The sequence below is a fragment of the Phaenicophaeus curvirostris genome, chromosome Z (genome assembly GCF_032191515.1).
Source record: "Phaenicophaeus curvirostris isolate KB17595 chromosome Z, BPBGC_Pcur_1.0, whole genome shotgun sequence".
In the NCBI taxonomy this organism is placed as follows: Eukaryota; Metazoa; Chordata; class Aves; order Cuculiformes; family Cuculidae; genus Phaenicophaeus; species Phaenicophaeus curvirostris.
The window spans coordinates 75231539-75251530 of record NC_091431.1 but is presented as its reverse complement, the minus strand read 5'-3'; the positions used below and the strand labels follow the sequence as shown (position 1 = coordinate 75251530).

General features: G+C 45.3%; 1 protein-coding gene across 4 annotated transcripts in view; it reads right to left on the bottom strand.

Moving 5' to 3' along the window:
- The window catches only part of SMAD4 (SMAD family member 4), a 35154-nt gene extending 15162 nt beyond the window's left edge, over window positions 1-19992 (bottom strand). The window contains exons 1-7 of one of the 4 annotated variants that reach the window (XM_069881000.1): window positions 19895-19992; window positions 7062-7428; window positions 5348-5522; window positions 4898-4927; window positions 2542-2757; window positions 554-673; window positions 309-419 (exon numbers count right to left, since the gene is read on the bottom strand). In XM_069881000.1, the coding sequence (XP_069737101.1) occupies window positions 309-419; window positions 554-673; window positions 2542-2757; window positions 4898-4927; window positions 5348-5522; window positions 7062-7310 (901 nt within the window). In that variant the 5' untranslated portion in view covers window positions 7311-7428; window positions 19895-19992. Of the gene's footprint in view, window positions 1-308; window positions 420-553; window positions 674-2541; window positions 2758-4897; window positions 4928-5347; window positions 5523-7061; window positions 7429-9941; window positions 10128-19830 lie in introns of those variants that run through there. The other 3 variants (XM_069880999.1, XM_069881001.1, XM_069881002.1) reach the window with 3 other exon arrangements.

Here is a 19992-nt window from a genome sequence, read left to right as displayed (position 1 = left end):
GCAAAGGAAATATTTACCGAAAGATTGTGAAGCTTAAAAAACAGGCGTTGAGAAAGGAAGTGCTAGTTTTCTTAGGTACGGTGAGACATCTACAATACAGATGGTATCACTACAGCTATCTGAATTTCTAATCTTTGCTGCTTTAACAGAGGGAAAGTCCATCACGATGTAACGTTTAACTGTCACAATGTACTAAACATGTTCTATAATAAAAAGGAAAAGGGTTTCAGGCTAGAGAATAATCATAAACAAGCCCAACCGTTCAGCAAAACCTGCAAACAAGGCGGAGTGAGCACTGCAGTGCTTACAGTAGTGTCCCGGATGCATAGGCGGATGATGCTGAAGGTGGCCGTTCTGGTGGTGAGGTATGGTCGGCGTGTAGGCTGCCGTCCGACTCCCAGTCCAGGTGGTAGTACTGTCTGGAAAAAGAAAGGAGCAGGTTGGTTTTTAAGGGAGTTTTTCTGCATCTCACTTCTAATTCCTCTAATTTCTCCTGAACATTTGGAAACCGGTTTTAGAAAGCTAAGAAGAGTGCACGTATGTGTATACTCACTGTGATGGTAAGTAGCTGGCTGAGCTGTAAACCCATTCTGCTGAGTTCCTGGCTGAGGCCCTGAAGCAATCTGTAAGAGTCCATCACTATGGCTACCTGTCAATATACTGGTCGGTTGACCTGGTAAAAGAACACACTACCTATTCATGAACGTTCCAAGAGTTTAAGTCAGAAGAGCTCAGCACTACTGGGTATGAAAATACACCCAACTAAGGGCACTGAAATATACAGTTCCTGCAAGTTCGCTTCCAGTATTTTTTTCCACCCACCAGAGTGTCTTAGGGAATTTGAAGCAAGATGCTCTGCATCAGCTAACCTTGACTCTGACACCCTTCATGTTTGAGAAATATGCAGAGAACTCTGTTTATCAACCGCATCTTTGTTTTGTTCAAATAGAACAGTTTGGATTGGAAGGGACCTTGAGGTTCATCCAGTTCCACGGGCAGGGACACCTCCCACTGGACCAGGCTGCTCAAGGCCACATCCAACCCGACCTTGAATGCTTCCAGGGAGGGAGCAGCCACAGCAACTCACTGTTCAGTCTGAACAGAAAGAAGGAGTGTCACCAGTTGCACTGGATAACATCCCTGGAGTAATTTGGTAGGAATCCAAACAGGCCAACAGCAGGTCCAGTAAGTTGCTGATTTTCAGCACGTTATAACTGCTGCTCATAAGCAGGACACTCACTTCAATTTACGTTCCTCCATAACACACTGAACAGCATTTTATTTTTATTTTTAAGAACAATGCTTGAATAGAGCTGCATACATCACCGGACTCCTCCTGAAAAAGCTGCTGGACTTTTTTTCTCCCAGAAAAATATTGCAAGAATTGTCTCAGCTTTAAGGTAAAACTACAGATATTTCAGAACAGGTTAACAGAAGTTGATTTTAAAAGGCTTCAGCTCAGCCATTAGCATGAAACTGATCAGCAGTTTCACCAATACACTTGCACTCTCAAACTGGTGTAACCAGCAGAATTCAACATGATGAAAACTTGAATTAGAACCTAAAAATGAGTATTTTTCTGTCCATTTGGGTCCAACCATTGTAGCACTGACGATAAAAAGTTACTGACTATAAACTGTTGTGCAAAGGCAACACAATTAAACTGCCCATCCCTTTTTTCAGTGCTGAAGACAAATGCAGGTATCGCATCTCAGCTTGGCAAAACCATCATCTGCTTTAGCAAAAAAAGCTGTCATCTAAGGCTAAAGAACATTACCAAAACACTGTAATTCAAATCTGATAAAACAAAATCCATTCACACATCTCTGATATTGAAGTGGTGAAGTGAAACCCCTCTGAACTTCACTGTGTCCCTGTATCAGGGCTGCAGGACAGTGTGTACGTAACTGCTTTGCTGTCCTGCGTGAGGTTCGATGTTGGTCACTCAGATTCTCTTCCATTTGTAACAAATACACAGAACAGCAAGAAAAACTTCAACGCAGCACTCCCAGTGGATTAACTTAAATACTAATTAGGGCTCTCACTTCAGTAGCACAGCAGGCATTATAAAAATAATGGTTAAAACTGAAAGACTCATGCTGTCAGCTGTGGGACACTAAAGAACTGACTGAAAACCTTCTGTCACCACCACCTTAAAGCATATGCATTTCTTATCCTGCTTGCTGTCGTAGTAAAATAACAAAACACTTTCACTTCTACAGCAATTATTCTAATAATAACCAGTGTTTTGTCAGGGGTCAATGATTTTAACATGGTATCACTGAACCTCTGGCTTATCCAAAGCAGTTTTGCACCACTCACATAGTGTAAGTCTCATTGCAAAAGACAGGAAAAGTCACTCTAAAACCACTCAGATTTAAAACCTCATGTTATCCCTCCAGAGAACGCCTAGATCATATTGCTACACACTCTCCCAGTGTGGTGTGGCAGTGGCATAGATCTACCCTGAAAAAAATCTCTGGTTATCTCTGAGCTCTAACATTTTCAGTTTAGTATTTCCTATAATCTCGAGGATCTTACTTGTTGAAGCCACAGGAATGTTGGGAAAATTAGTGGTGCTGGTAGTGCTGGCCTCAGAGGGAGCTAACATGGCTGGGGTGCTGTAAGGCTCCGTAGATGCCCTGTTGCTCGGTGGATGCTGGATGGTTTGGACTGAATGGCCTTCAGCAGACGACAGTGACGGCTGCCCCTCATAGTCATGAACATATTCGTCTTTCACCAGCATGCTTGATGGAGCTGCAGAGAAGCAAACAGTTACACGTGCAAAGAAAATCTCTTTTCAGGGTTTAACTACGAATTGCACTACTACTTCCACGCAATTACAATGCTATTAAAACTACTGGGGGAGGATTTAACCTATATAAACACTGCTTAAGCACATCCTCCAAATTACAAACACCCAAGTCAGCAGCAGGAAGTTTTGAAGCATAACTGGATGGAAAAGCAAATTGTTTGTTTTGCTTACTGCTATCAAACAAGCAGTTTAGTCCTAGAGTAGCAGAATCCAATAGCATTTTGTTTTCCAGTTGTCCAGTACCATGTGATTTGAGACGGTTAAGAAAAGGGAAAAACATGCTTTTTTCAAGCACCTAAATATACATCAACACAGTAGCTAATAAATCAGTTTCTAGTATGCAAGAACATACATAAAGCTCCTATGGAAAATGTAATTCATGAGCACAGCACGTAAATAATACCATACATCCCCTAAGTAAATTCAAACAGCTGCCATCCAAACTGACTAAAAACATGAAATTTGCATGCAAAGACAATATAACACTACTCCATATTTAAGGATATAACCTCTAATTTGGAGCATTCCACTTAAAGTGTGAGAAAATTGCCACCAGAATTTATTTCTATATAACCTACAGAGCACACTCATGTAAAACTCTTGCACTGCCTTAGCTCCCATGCTCATTTTCAAATCAGCCTTAAATATGAAAGCCTTCTTTGCTTCAGTCTTTACAAGCAAGACTGGCCTTCAGGAATCCCAGGTCCCAGACACTACCAGGAAAGGCTGGAGCAAGGATGTACCCCTGATGGAAGAGGATCAGATCAGGGAACACCTAAGCAACCTGGACATGCACTAGACCATGGATCCTGGTGGGATGCACTGAGAAGTGCTGAGGGAGCTTGCTGTGATTGTGATGACCCAGTGATCTCTAAGCAGTCGTGATAACTGGGATTGGTGCCTGAGGACTGGAAGAAAGCAAAGGAGTGAAAGTACTGAAAGGGGCTCCAGAAAAGCTGGCGAGTGGCTCTTGATCAGGGAGTGCAGGGATAGGACAAGGGGGAATAGCTCGAGGCTCAAAGAGAGGAGATTGAGATGAGATCTTGGGGAGAAGAGGGTGAGAAGGCCCTGGCCCAGGCTGCCCAGAGCAGTGGTGGCTGCCCCATCCCTGGAGGGGTTCAAGGCCAGGTTGGATGGGGCTTGGAGCCCCTGATCCAGTGGGAGGTGTCCCTGCCCATGGCAGGGGGGCTGGAACTTCAGGGTCCGTGCCAACCCAAAGCATTCTATGATTCTATGACTCTATATTAAAATCAAACACTAATTTTCTGTTTACTGCTTCAAAACCAGTGCCAGGACAAGGAAACACTTGTGATGCATTTAAATGCTATCTAGTAACCTTTTACTCTGTACTAAAGGATTATTTTTCAAAGGCAAAGGTAGCAATGCAAATTAGTAGAGATGAGCACACAAGTTAATGCTTGTAAAGTAAACAGCTTATTGGGTTGTTCACGGGTTTTAAGTCATTTTTGCTTGAATACTTCTAACAATGTGCTAAAACCCAGATTTCCTTCTCTCTGAATTTCTTTTGGAAAGAAAAAAAATTCAGTTGAAGCGGTGACCGGCCACACAATCTCAGATTCCTAAATAATGTTCACTGGACATTGTCTGTCCAATTTCCCTCAAGTTTCAGGGAGAGTAAGAATATTAGACAGCTTAATTCAACTGCATATTAATCGTTGAATTTCTATTACGTCTTGTTGGAATGCTTATTACATCACAAGCATCTATTATTCCCAATTCAATTAATTAGCATATCATACAAGTACACACAGTTTGGAGTGCTTGGGTTTATCTTTTCCATTAGCCACATTCAACAGCGAGGTTTTTGTTATTATTTCTTGTTGCACTCAATGAAAACAGAACAGACCTACAAGCTGAGCTGAAGTCTCAATTTAAAGAATTAATCAATATTTGCCTCTCAAATGCTATTTGGCTGATTTTCCAAAGCCAGACAGACAAAAGCATTTCCATCTGCTCTCTACCCTCCTTCCCAAGGAGATAACAAGAACAAACTGTGCATGTAGTGAACTTTAATGCAGTTTTGTGCCCACAGAAATGCAGCAGCAAACAGAAACTACTTACCAGAACTCTGTAGCGTCAGTCCTGAGAGATCTTTAAAGAGAAGAAAAAGAGAAGGGAGTGTGGAAGATTAAATATGCGCAGGTCTTCAACAGCATTTGAACAGTAGGTTTACAAGCCTTTACAAATTAGTGCTACAGACTCTACCTATTACACCCTCTCCAACACAAGTTCCAATGCACAGTTATTCCTACGATACACATTAACTATAAAAACTGTGAGCAAAGCCAACAGAAAAGCTTAAACAAAAGCCACAAACTGTTATTTCCAATTTGGAATAAAGGTAAAAGAATAATTCCATTAAGAAGATGGGACAATAGCATAAAAGAGCAATTTATAATTAGACAACTAAAAGTTAATGTTGCTAATTTAGTCCTGTATTTTCTACACTGAAAAGTAAAGCACTTAATATTTTATACCCACTGTTCCATTTAAAATTGAGAGTCCACTTACCGATGCCAGGCGATACTACACGCTCATAATGGTAAGGATTTACACAGACACTGTCACATTTTAAGTCAAAAGCATACTGACAATATTTAACGTGCTTGAGTTCATTTTTATGAAGATCAGGCCACCGCCAAAGACGAGCATAAATCACATGAGGGAATCCCTTGCGGCCAGCCACCTAAAAAGTCAGACACAAGAGTCAATTGGCAAAGTAGTGAGGCATTTCTCTTCACTTAGCAAAGCTGGAATAGGACAAACAACAACACAACCACTGTCCATCATCAAAATCACAGAATCGTAGAATTGCCTGGCTGGAAAAAATCTTCATGATCAGAGTACAACTGTACCTGTCCACTACTGAACCAGATACCAGAGCTCCTTGTCTGCCTGTCTTTTAAACACTTCCAGGGAAGGGGATGCCACCACCTCCCTCTGCCAGTGCCTGAGAACCCTTTCAGCAAAGAAATTCTTCCTGATGTCCAATACAAACCTCTCTGGCAACTCGCTCTCGTCCTATCGCCTGTAGCTTCAGAGCAGAGACCAACACCCACCTCATCACAACCTCCTTCCAGGCAGTTGTAGTCAATGATAAAGTCTTCCCTTAGCCACCTTTCCTCCAGACTAAACAACCCTGCGTCCTTCAGACACCACTGATAACCATTGTTCTCCAGCCTCCTCACCAGCTTTGTTAATCTCTGGACCCACTCCAACCCCTCAATGTCCTTCCTGGAGTGACGGGCCCAAAACTGAACCCAGGATTTGCGGTGTGGCCTCACCAGTGCCAAGTCCAGGGGCACAATCACCTCCCTGCTCCTGATGGTGAAGCTGTTTCTGATACAGGCCAAGATGCATTTGCCTTCTTGGCCACCCTCAACCAAAATATGCCAAAAAAAAAAAAAAAAAAGGTGATGTACAGTTCACCTAAGTCCTGCACTCAACAAAACTAAACCTCTATCAGGATTTTGCTACAGTTAAGTCAACACTGTAATTCTTAAGAAAAAAACCAACTGGAGATAAAATGGCAGAAGCAGGATTTGTGCTTAATGCAGTACCTATGGTCACCTTGCCCACGATGGATGATGAAGGAGCTTTGCCACAGAAGAAGAACAAGGCACTAAGCTACGCTGTAAGGGGTTTACAAGTGGAATATGCCAATCCAATATACTAAAAAAAAAATAAATGAAAATCAATGCTTCTAGGGTAGAGAGAGTAAACATGACCTCTGTCCTGGAATACAGCCATCACAACCCCAGCGGCACAGGTGCTGAGCACTGACGATGTGAGGCTAATGTAAATAAACCACAGAATCGTGGAATGGTTTGGGTTGGACAGGACCATAAAGCCCATGCGGTTCCACTCCCCTGCCATGGGCAGGGACACCTCCCACTGGATCCAGTTGCTCCAAGCCCCATCCAACCCGGCCTTGAACCCCTCCAGGGATGGGGCAGCCACCCCTGCTCTGGGCAACCTGGGCCAGGGCCTCCTCATCCTCTTCTCCCCAAGATCTCATCTCAATCTCCTCTCTTTGAGCCTCGAACCATTCCCCCTCGTCCTATCCCTGCACTCCCTGATCAAGAGCCACTCGCCAGCTTTTCTGGAGCCCCTTTCAGTACTTTCACTCCTTTGCTTTCTTGCTCCCTGAATGCTCTCGGATCCTTCACCACTCACTTCTCCAGCTTCTCTAGGAAGAAAACATCTGATTTTCACTGGTACTAACCTGAAGCCTCCCATCCAGCGTTCTCTGTATTGTAACGCACTTGCTAGGATGAGCTCCGTTTGTGGTTATAGCTGTAATCAGAGAATCCAACTCGTCTTTTTTCTCCTTTAGCTTTTTAACTAAGCTTTCAATGGCACGTTTGGCAAAAGTTTCGCTCTCTCCACCTTGTCGATGGCACATCAAGCTGTGAACAATGCTCAGACAAGCATCATTACTTGTTGGCGTGTTAGTAATAGACATATTGTCCATTTGTCACAGCTTTTTCTCTCAGATCAAGTGTCAGTGTTGGGGGCTGTTAATGATTTTCAAGCTGATGAACAAGAGATGATCCAAGTTAAGTGTTAGATGTACTGCCTCTTGGTAAAACCTAGGAGGAAAAAAAAATCTACATTAGAATTGTTTTTAACACATTGCAGATTGTGTGTCTAAGGAAGTCTGTGGCTTTTTTGCTTCTTTTATTTGCAAGCTAAGCTCAGGATATTAAAAGCACAAGAGAAAACAAATTTCTTGTCCTGTGATAGCCAAAGCATGCTTGAGACACTGCTTGCACAGCTTTAGGTATGATTTTTTTTTTCACCTAGTAACGATATTTAAATAAAGATTATGTTTTATATGCATGTACACAAGAGTAGGTACGTAGAGAAAGGCAGGGATTGTTAGAGGAACAAGCTCTATCAGGAAAAAGGAGAAAGGTGACCATGATTTCATGTTTTATACTGGTAGAATGAATGCAAGTGCAAATACTGACGGAGAAAAAAGAGGCAATGATTTAAACAAAATCTGAATAGCAAAGAAGCATGAATGCGCACCAGAATCACCTGTCATCTCCATTAATCCTGTGCAAACAGTTCAGCCACGTTCTGACCTCAGACTTAACTCTAATCAGAAAGGCAAAAATTTTACCTGGCCATTACGCTCATAAACGTTCTTGTTAATTAGTACTGTATGCACCTCTGTATATGCAAACCCTACCTGGCACATCTGTCACTGCTCATTTGGATCCACCTTTCTCTGGATCAAGGCAGATCAACTAAAGTCACTAAAAAAGCCCTTCCAAATTGTCTCAAACAGAAGTGCCTTAATTAGAGTAAATATAAGATAAGGAATAAGTCCACCCTAATGCACTCGGTCTTTAAACTCCACTTTTTAAGAATCTGCAGTGCTTTGTGGTCATGAAAGTCATTCTTCTCCAAGTGAGCAGACCTCATTCCTCTGAAGTTTCCTTTAATTCACAGCTTAGAACATGAGTTGGCCTGATTATCTCAATTCTCAATGAGCTAATACTTTGATTTATTAAGAAACACAGGACAGCAGGTTGTGTGCACACATAAAAAAGAACTCTGATGTTGTCAAAAAGCTGCTCTCATGCATCTCTGGCTCCAGGTACAAATCACAGAGCATTGGAATGGTTTGGGTTGGAAAACACCTTGAAGCCCACCCAGTTCCAAACTGCTGCCACAGGCAGGGACACCTCCCACTGGATCCGGTTGCTCCAAGTCCATCCTTGAACACCTCCAGGGATGGGGCAGCCACCACTGTTCAGGGAAACCTGGGCCAGGGCCTCCCCACCCTCACAGCAAAATATTTCTTAGTCAGGTCTCATCTCAAGTTCCCCCCTGGGCCAGGGCCTCCCCATCCTCAGCGTGAAGAATTTCCCCCTAATGTCTAATCAAAATCTTCCCCCCTTCCATTTTAAAGCCATTCCCCCATATCCTGTCACTCTAGACCCTCGGAAGTAGCCCCTTCCCAGCTTTCCTGAAGCCCCTTTCAGTACTGGAAACTGCTCTAACGTCTCCCCAGAGCCTTCTCTTCTCTAGACTGAACTCTCTCAGCCTGTCCTCAAAGCGGAGGTGCTCCAACGCTCACATCATTTCCATGGCCTCCTCTGGATCCATTCCAACAGCTCCATATCCTTCTTCGGTTGGAGAATCCAGAACTGCACACACGACCCCAGGTAGAGTCTCACCAAAGCTGAGTAGAGGGGCAGAATCCCCTCCCTCGCCCTGCTGGCCACGCTGCTTTGGACGCAGCCCAGGACACAGATAGTTTCTGGGCTGCAAGTGCGTGTTGCTGGCTCATGTCAAGCTTCTCATCCCCAGCACCCCAAGTCCTTCTCCTCAGGGCAGCTCTCAATCACATCATCCTCCAGACTGTATGGAAACCACAGATTGCCCCAACCCAGCTGTAGGACCTTGCACTTGGCCCTGTTGAACTTCATGAGGTTCACACAGCCCCTCCTCCCCTGCTGCCCAGGTCCCTCTGGATGCCGTCCTCTAACACTGTCCTACCAACTATGAAGTCTGGCTTTAAGACACTGGCAGCAAATACACATAAGTGCATATTTACATTCTCTGAGTAAGCTTAAAATATCAGCCTTTCTGAAACCAACAGCAATGGTCCTCAGCAATGTAAATAAGATATATCTTATTTCAATAGTTAAGGAAAAAACTTTAAACTTTAGTTCACATTATCTGAGGAATGTGCCCAGTTAAAGACCCGTTACTACATGGGAATTTTCCATGTTATTAGAGGCATGGAAGTAGCAGCTATTTATTGGAAACAAATGTGTTGCACAAAAATAAGAGTGGGATGTTAATTTAGGAAGTTAGCACATCACAGAAATTACAGTGTGTGGATGCATGTCTTTCCCTTCCCGCAAAAGGAATACTGTAACACAGGTCCAGGACAATTATAAAAGGAAACAAAGTCCTCCCTATTTAATATTTTCTCCAATTTCAACCTGAAAACAGCATGCTTTGCTGTACTTGGAAAAAAAGAACACAAACACACACCACAAGTTCTCCCCCCTCTATTTTCAATAGTTTTCTTCTTATGTAAGGATGCTTTTGGATCTAATTTCTCCCAAAGGAAAACAATTACCTAAAAGTTTGAGCAAGATCATTTTACCCAGCTATTAAGGTTTCTCCTTCAGTGCTAGTTTTTCTTGCGCTTCAACTCAATAAGCCTCTTTTAAAAGTCAAGCTTCACCTGCCAGTCATTCTCCATGGCAACCTGCACTCCCATAAATCCTCAAAAGCTTGCCAGCTAAAACAGAATAGAACATCATTTTCCTTAAATATAAAACAGCATCCCAGATAGATTTGCATAAGTAATCATAAATGACTAGATAAAGCTATTAGCCAAAAGAGCTTTAAATAAAGAAATGCTTAAAATTAGACACGCAGCTCTATCTTCCCCACCCCTAAAACTATGAATGAGAATCTTGCTCGCTGACTTTCAGAAGACTGAGACTGAGCAAATAAATCTTTATTGAAGTGGAATGATCTTCAGAAATGTTGAGTCACCCCTCAGCTGCCACCACTCTCAATAGGAGCATCTGACTGTTTGACACTTTCAAAAGCCGGCCACTTGTTTAGGCTATTGAAAACTGTTACACATTGCTGGTGCGTAACAGCACGGTAATTCCAGAGCCTCCCTTTACACATCCCCTCCATGGACACCCCGTATTTCATCTTGCAGTTTTGATCCCCAGAAAAAGACGGTGAGGTCAGTGGCTATCGATCTGGCACGCACTGATAAATCATAAAATCATGATATGGTTTGGGCTGGATGGGGCCATAAAGCCCAACCAGTTCCACCTCCTGCCATGGGCAGGGACACCTCCCACTGGATCTGGTTGCTCCAAGTCCCATCCAACCTGGCCTGGAACCCCTCCAGGGATGGGGCATTTACCACTTCTCTGGGCAGCCTGGGCCAGGGCTTCATCATCCTCAAAAGAAAACATTTCTTCCTAAGATTTCATTTTGATCTCCCCTCCTTCAGCTTAAAACCATTTCTTCGGAAGCACCAGAAGCATCAGTGTATAAAGCAGATGCACTGAGTTTTTGTGTTCCACGAGTTCAGTTTTGCATAAATCAGCTCTGCAAGCCAATTGCTGATTGAGTCACAACTTCAAGAGGTGCCTCAACACCTTCTTACTACACATTTCATGTGTGCAAATAAAAGCAAAATGCAGTTTTAATGTGTGGTACTTTTATAAGGCAGTCTTTGGAGACTAGGTTCCAGCACACACTCGGACACTGAGTGCTAAATGTTCTGCAGAACGAGCACCTCATCTGCCTGTCTTTTAAGCACTCCCAGGGATGGGGACTCCATCACCTCCCTCGGCAGCCTCTGCCAGTACCCAAAAACCCCTTCAGAGAATAAATTTTTCCTGATACCAAATCTAAACTTCCCCTGGTTCACTTGAGGCCATTTCCTCTCCTCCTACCACCAGTTCCTCTGGAGAAGAGACGAGCACCCACCTCACTACAACCTCCTTTCAGGCAGTTGTAGACACTGATAAGTTCTCCCCTCAGCCTCCTCTTCTCCAGACCAAACTGCACCATGTCCCTCAACCGCCTCTCATAAGGTTTGTTCTCCAGATCCTTCACCAGCTTCGCTGCCCTTCTCTGCCCTTCAGTCCCCCAGTGTCCTCAAAGTAAGAAGCCAAAAACTGAACTCAGGATTCATGATGCGGCCTCACCAATGCCAAGTACAGAGGTGCCATCGCTTCCTTGGACCCAACACTGAGCCCTGGAGACACCACTTGTGCCCAGCAAACTTCTACTAAAAAACAAGACAGAATAAGTGCACTTGCATGATCATGCAAGCACGAAGCTTCAAAATCGCTCCTCAGAGCAACCCCCACCCAAGCAGGAGATCCCACACTACAGCTCAAGCTTGGATGTACAGTAGAATAAGCATGGCCAAATAAATTGAGCAAAGATCTTACTTCCCTCTACCCAAGAACTTCACAGAGACAGCAGTGAGCGAGAGTGTGTCTTGGGAGAATGCGGTGGAAAGAACAGACAGGGAACATGGGAAAAGCAGCAGCAGGAGACAGCGCTTGCAGTGAAGCTCTTAGCTTCGCCTACCAAGGAATAAGCAGGTATTTCTCTCCCTTTTGCTCTCAAGTGATGCGAGCAGAACACAGAAGGGGAAATAAATGGGACAAACTAAGGTAAATGCTAACAAGTTAGAGAGGTGTCTTGTGTTATAGAAAGCAATTTATTTCAGCAAAAAAGTATTAACAGGTATGTTACAAAGCAAGTGAACAAACACTAGCGTTCTGCGACAGTCTAAGTACTGGAACAAGAGCTAGATCCTTCAAAGAGGACACAAATCTGAAAGACAAAAGAAGTTAAGATTGACAGGTAATTAAAACCACTTGTGATGACCTGTAGCAAACACCCTACTACCTCACAGAACTCCGAAGTAGTTCCTAACTGAAACTCTTTCTCAAAGACTGATGCAGACGTGAGCAAACACAGCAGTTCCTCCGTACGTCCCACCTCCCCACAGCTGCCTGGCTGAAGGATGATGGATTTTTTTTAGCCTGCACGACGAAATTCAAAACATGAAGCAGCTGTCTGAAATTAAAAATGCAACGCTGGTGCCACATGCCTTATTTTCCTAGCTGTGGATAATTCCACAAGAAATGGTTACCTGAACTTAATAAATAGATTCTAAAACCATATAATAGTCTATACAGCACCTGCAGTAGTCTGCTACCTGATATAAATAAAATTGGATGTATTATTGACTTATCTGCATGGACGTAACATTACCAAGCTCCTCCACCACTGCCCTCACTGCATTTACATTTATCTTCTGGCCAGGAAAGCAAAACAAGCACCACATCGACTCAGACTGTTCCACTGCCCTCAGGTAACTGCTACAATCTCCTTCTCAAAACAGCAATCATTTTACTAGAAAACAGACTGGGTTTAAAGTTCAGCATTTAAAGTAAAAGCCACGAAGACCCAGCGCTAGCTCAGACCTCCAGGAGAGCATTCCTGTTTGTGGAAGCAGGGTCCTCCTGATCAATAAGACGAAATGAAGCAACACAGAAAAAGCAGACAAGACCTCACCCGAAGGGATAATCAATGCATTTATGGAACAGAAAATTAATATTCCAGCTTGTTTGCCAGCATCTCCTCAGCTGCACCAGCAAGATAATATTACAAGCTAGCATGGCTTAAGAACAAGTGTTTTTACATGCCAAAAACACAGGGTAACAAAAACAGCGTGAGCCACGACTTCCAAATATCTGCAGCAGCTCTCCAGGCAGCGTGCGAGGTATTTAGGAGATACGATCATTTGGAAGGCCTCAACACGAGGCCCGAGGGCTGCTGAGGTATATTTTGGGTTGAAATCCTTTATCAGGAACAGTGTGCAGACACATACAGATACAGGCAGACATACACACACATGGTCTGAAGGAGGCATGAAGGTTTTAGAAAGAGAAAAGTGTTTTTCTTCCTTTCATGGTTAGAAGTGTCAGGATTTCCTTGCTTTTATAGCGGTATTCCTATAGCCATACAGAAGCTCAGCGGAGATCTGCAGGCATAGGCTGATAAAAAATAGGAAGACTTTACCTAAAATCTCGTCAACCTCTGCCCATCCAGCCAAGCAAATTCCAGAACTCTTCCAAAACGGCCCTTCCTCCAAACAATTCACTCTTCCTACTCTAACGCAGAGGTTACAAATCCAGATTTCTCAAAAATAACTCACGTTTGCTTTACTATAGGTTCAAAGCAACCTTAAATGAATACTTTTCACACTCACAAGTTGCTTATCTTCCCCCCTTCTCCTCCCACAAAAGCCACACTTTGCAATTTGGGGAGAACGGTCAAACCCCAAACAAGAAAAGGAAATGATACACTTACGCAGACAAACCAGGCGGTTATGGATGGAGTTGGAAGTCAGGCATGGAACCCAAGGGAATATGATCCAGGCAATAAGCAATCCAACAGCTTGGGCAAGGCCGTTAATCCAGGCCCGACGCTGATACTATACCCTGCCCTACTCACTTACAGTAGGGTTTTAAGCCAATCGCAGCTGCGGGGGGATCAAATTCACCAAGAAACTCAGTCTAAAAATGTGACAGTCCACATGCCACTCGATAATTACTTTAAGATATGGGCAAAAAGCCAAAATCCCCTCCATGACACTTCCTTAGCATAAATTTTATTCCTTAAGTTTCTGCAGCAAACTACGTATTTTCCAAACAAGAGACAACTTGAGACTCTTGGGGACTTCACCGTCTGCAGGACTAACTACATGAGAAGTAGTGTGACTAGGAATGACCAAGAAACACTTTGTCTTAAGCACTAAGATGCTAAGAATTGTGAAGTGCTGCATTTACAGGAAGAAAAAACATTTAGAAAAACACAGTAGAGCTTTGGCACAACTGGAAAAACAGCTTGGCAGGTGTTAAGAGCAGCAATGGCCCCTTTGGAAGCTTTTGATGGAGAAAGGGAAGTAGTCTCACAGGTTCACTCAGGAAAGAGGTTCCAGAAACAGAACCAGTGCTGAAGGTCCACAGGTGCTGTTGGGGAATGCTGGTAAACATGGCACAGGCAGAGAAATACATGGTGTACACTGACAGGAAAAACAAATGGAGTCCCACACTCAGATCTGGAGTCCTCAGCACACAGAGGACATAGATTTGTTGAAGTGAGTCCAGAGGAGGCTACAAAGATGATCTGAGGGCTGGAGCACCTCTGCTATGAGGACAGGCTGAGAGAGTTGAGGTTGTTCAGCCTGGAGAAAGCTCTGGAGAGAACTTAAGAGCAGCTTACAATACTAAAAGGGGCTCCACGAAAGCTGGGGAGGGGCTATTGATTAGGGAATGCAGGGACACAATGAGAAGAAAATGGTTTGAAGCTGAAAGAGGGAAGATGATGTTCCCCTGTGAGGGTAGGGAAGCCCTGGCCCAGGGTGCTCAAATAATCTGTGGCTGCCCCATCCCTGGAGGGGTTCAAGGCCAGGTTGGATGGGGCTTGGAGCCCCTGATCCAGTGGGAGGTGTCCCTGCCCAGGGCAGGGGGTTGGAAATGAATGGGCTTTGAGGTCCCTTCCAACCCAAACCATCCCATGGTTCTATGAATGAAGAATGTGAGATGGATTCACAATCCCAGGCAGAGGCCTGAAATAAACAGTTGTAATGGAAATCCAACGAGCCTGCGAAGTCAAAATCAGAGAAACAGAACATTTTACAGGTGCCAAGTACCAATGACACATGCAGAGCTCATTTAGCCTTTGAACAGCAGGATGGAGAGAGCTTCACCACCTTCTTGTACAAACTGGTCAGGGAACAGCTCCGCGTCACCTCAGATCATCAGCACGTGATCACTGTGGGCCCCTTCCAATTGAACCATCCCATTCCAAACAACGACCACAGATTTTTAGCAGCAGTTATGCAAAAACGTACCATGATAAATGTACGAGCCTGAAAAATGTCAGCACTGATGTAACCGCGTTAAGGGTTGGTGTCACACAAACAAAAAGGGATGCTAAAGATGATAATGTCGGAGAAACAAGTGTGTCTAATGGCGTTTGCCAGGCACAAGACAGCATCTTTATCTGCGTTATGAATCTGAAGATAACTTGGCCACCATCCACTGTAACATATTGCAGAGGGGTCTGAGCAAGTCAGCAGATTTGGAGGCAGAACATTCTCTGTGATGAGCCGTGATTTAAGTGAGCATTACCACTATGGTCTTGAAAAAAACCCTTTTCTAACAGCTGGACTTACAAGTTAAAAAGAAAACAAAACCACACATACTGCAGTAACAAAGACCACAGCCAGACTGAGGCCTGTGGTGCTGTGTAATGTCCATAAGAAAGATGTACAGCCTGCAATTCCAGGGAGTCATGTACTGGGAAAAAAGGAATTAATGCAAAAAACATCTTAATGACCAAAAATGTTTCAAATCTGAAGGTGATTTTTTGGAAAAACATTACCTAAGAAAAAAAGCAGAGCTCTTTGCTCAAAGCTGCCACTGATGTGCTCTGGGAGCACAATTTACCAGTAACAACCACCCCAGTCACAGATTCCCAGCATTTTGATACCAGGCATTAATGCAACACTAACGAGCTGGCTAATTAGAATAGGTACAAATTGACATCTTGCTAGAACATTTCGCTCGAATAAAGGACACGAAATGCTCTTGCGTAAGCTGTTGCCTCCAAAATGAGAAAAGCACAATGCTGTCAGAAAAGCAGCGTCTACATTTGATTGCTTTTAACCACCGAAACATCACCACAGAGTTTTGCTGTTTAATAATGCAGCGGCTGGAGTTTTATGATAAACATGATAAAGAAAAAAATCCATAAGCCAATAAAACAAAAGGCAGCTCGTGATTTGATGAAGAGATGAATAAGTGATTAAAGCGTGGATACTCTCCAGCACACAAGGCCATTGTCTGCTTGCCCAAAGGGCGAACAGGAAAAAAACTGTTTGTAGACATAAGAACAATTGGCATTAAAGAGCAAGAGAAAACAGTACTGAGAAGGCACTGCACTCGTGCTGTTCTGTGCAGTTAAGAGCCAGCATTCCCCAGAATACTATTTCTGTGTGCGAATCTGAATCATTAGTATCAATCCTGCTCATCTCACTGTCAGTAGCTACAAAAATTTCAGACACATGACAACATAAAAGGAACCGGAGAAGAGTTTTGAGACAACTCTGAGTGGCAAGTCTTACATCTGAGCATAAATCCACAGCTAAAAAGAATGAGCAGCCACTTCTTCGTGGGAGAAACTGATCCGCTGTAGCAGCCTGGCAGCAGCTCTCAGCATCTCTACCCCTCTCAGCTTCCACCAGTACACTTCAGTCGCTTACAGAAGCACTTCAGCAACACTACAGGCTTGATCCTGTGAGTGGAGCAAGTGTTTCTGCTGCACAAGGCTCCAAGATTATTAATCTCATTCAAGAAATGCACGCAACAGTAGAAAGCACATCCAAGTCCTTATCTTGTCTTGGAATGCATAGGGGGCAGGACAGGATGAAAAAGGCAGCGTTACTATGCTTGATGCGAGTACAGGCACAGACATTTTAAATCCTAGAAAGAAGCATCTGTCCTTCTGGTTCCCCTTCCCTCTCTCTGCTAGTTGTTTATGAGAAAGCACACAGCTGAAAAAAACATGCCTGTTTTCAATACAGGCTTCTGTACGGTGAGGGAAGGAAGATCACTGCTCGTTACACAATGAGAGGGGAAAGGGCTGTAAACCCCTCTACAACCACATCTATTCCTGCAACACGGCACCGAGACTCACACTGCCTCACCTCTGAGAGGGTGTCCCACCGAGCAAGAGGGCATCCCCTCCTTATCCTGGCACTTGAGGGGAAGGAGGGGATGAAAACTTGGGAACAGCAGGAGACACCACACTCAGAACAGGGCAGGTAATGCAACTCCTTGCTGTGTAACAACAGAGCAACCCCAAACTGAACTCTTCCTCAGAGCACCTGCAAGACCCAGCTCCTCATAGAACGGTTCTTTAAACATGGATAAACAGTAATTTGTCAAAACCTCACAGGCAGAGGAAACAACTGTGGCTGTGCCAAGCAATAAAAGGAAGAGACAAGCCTTGCTCAGGCAGAAGTGGTGTGATTTTTCACTTGTACGCAATGTTTCAATACCCTAGCAATAGGTGTATTAGATAACATCTGTTCCTTATTGTAATCTGCGCAGGGATAATGTTCTCTGCATTTGTTCGAGCTTAGAAAAAAAAAACCACATCACCTCTGGGCACAGCAAGCGTGGAAAATTCCATCCCCAACCAAAAGCAGAGTTTTTCACAAGGTTAACAACGTAGGAAAACAGAGTCCTGAAATTCCAGCAGGACCTTAACAACAGCACGGCAAGGCTGCTCCTTACCAGGATCCGCTCCCAGCACCTTTGTTCTCCACTAAATCTGTTGCTGCCTCTCAAGAACTGACAACCCTATTGTGTTAGCCTCGCTCAAATGCATTATGTAAAGAGCTACCGACTTAAAAGAGGAATTCTAATCAGTTAGAGACACTTTCAGCTTCTCTCTAGACTTCAGCTCTTTGAAATAAAGTTTCTATATCAATATTAAACATGCATGCTTATGCAACAAGCAAATCAAAAGAGGCTCGTGAATGCAAAGTGGGAAGAAACTCCTTCCAAGTAACAATCTGGCTGAGATAGGAGGAGGGCCAGAAGGACAAGTTGCCTACTTATCACAACAACACGTTTGGGTTTATAGGGCAGCACAGCTATTTCAGCGTGGAACTACGTGCATCACCGAACAAAGAAACAACCGTACGAGAGCCTCACAATCTAAAAGAGGAGAGCAATCACAGAGTCCGAAGTCATTCCTGCCTGTTGACAGTGGCACACCACCCCTAACCGTGATAATTTGAGGAGCAGTAGTAAGTGACACCGTGGTCCTACCCCAGCCGTATGCGTCTAGCAACAACCAGCTTGCAGAAGTACAATTTGGGCTTTTGGTAATAACACATCCAGCCCACAACTCATTTACCCCACAAACTAACCAGCTTTCTGTGGTAAAAACCTGCAAGATTCAGCTATGCTGCGAGTCACAAACATCCCCTAAAACAAAACCCAGGAACAGGGATGGGAAGGAAAAGCAGTGGAGAAGGAATAATCCTTAACTAACAGCCCTTAAGCTAACCAGCCCTGCGCTGCCTGCAAACCAACTCCCAGCACCGTTCTCTGTGACTGCAAATAAGGTGGCAGATTTTGGAGAACTTAATGCAAAGCACCCAACCACCTCAGGCATACCTGGGGAGTGAAGAGTGTAGAGAAGCTAAAACAGAGGGACAAGAGAGCTTTTAGAAAGGGCACTGTGATTTAAAATCACAGAATTGCTTGGTCAGAAAAGACGTTTGAGATCATGGAGTCCAACCATACCTGTCCACTACTAAACCATACCACAGAACCACAAAACACCAGGCTGGAAGGGACCTCAAGCATCATCTGCTCCAACGTTTTAGGTGATCTAGAGTTTAAATGAGGTGGCCCAGCACCCTGCACACCTCGACATCATCGACATTTGGGGCTGGGGTGGGTGAAGGGTGGCACTGGGATTTTTCCTCACTCAGGGAAAGAGCCGTGAAGGGAGTTTAGGGGGCAGTGGAGCAGAGAGGGAGCAGTGGGGCTGAGGGGGCAGCAGGGAGCCCAGGGAAGTAGTGCTGGGGGGTTAGGAAGCCTGGGGATGAGGGGGGTGGCGGGCCCATGGGGCTTGAGGGCAGCAGGGCTGAGGGGAACCCATGGTAGTGGTGCTTAAGGGTGAGGGGGCAGTGGGGCCCATAGGTGGCCTATGGGTGGTGGGACCTATGGGTGAAGGGGCAGCAGCACTTATGGGGCTTGGCAGGGCCTGTAAGCGAAGAGGCAGTGGTGCTGAGGGGTGAGCAGGCTCGGTGGGGACTGCGGGGTGAGGGGCGTACAGGGTCCAGGGGAGACCAGGACAGTGGAGCTGAGGGTTGGGGGGGAAGGTGGGACCCATAGGTAAGGGCTCTCAGTAGGTGAAGAGGCAGCAGTGCTGAGAGGTGAGGGGGCTGGGGGGCCACAGAGGGGAGCCCAGGGCAGCGGTCCCGAAGAGTGAGGGGGCAGCGGGGCCTCGGGCAGCAACACCCATGGGTGAAGGATCCTGGCAGGCGAGGGGGCAGCGGTTCTGAAGGAGATGGGGCGGCAGAGCCGAGAGGGCAGTGGGGAGCCCAGGACAGCGGTCCTGAAGGGCGAGGGGGAAGCAGGATCCATGGGTGAGGAGGCAGCGGAGCTCGGGGCAGCGACACCCATGTTTAAGGGTTCCTGGCGGGCGATTGGGCAGCGGTTCTGAGGGATAAGAAGGCGACGGAACCGAAAAGGTAAAGAGGAGCCCGGGGCAGCGGTGCTGAGGGACAAGGGGGCAGCGGAGCGTGGGGCAGCGACATCCGTGGACGAGGGGTCAGGGCGGGCGAGGGGAGAGCGGTGCTGAGGGGCTGCGGGACCCACGGGAGAGGGTCCCGACGGGGGAGGGATCGGCGGCGCCCGGTGCAGGCGGCAGCCGCGATGTTACCTGGGCGGTGGCGGAGCGGCGGCTATCCCGGTGAGAGGCGGTGCGGGCGGCTGGGCCCGGGGAGGGAAGGGGTCGGGGTTGGGGGGGGGGGGGGGGGG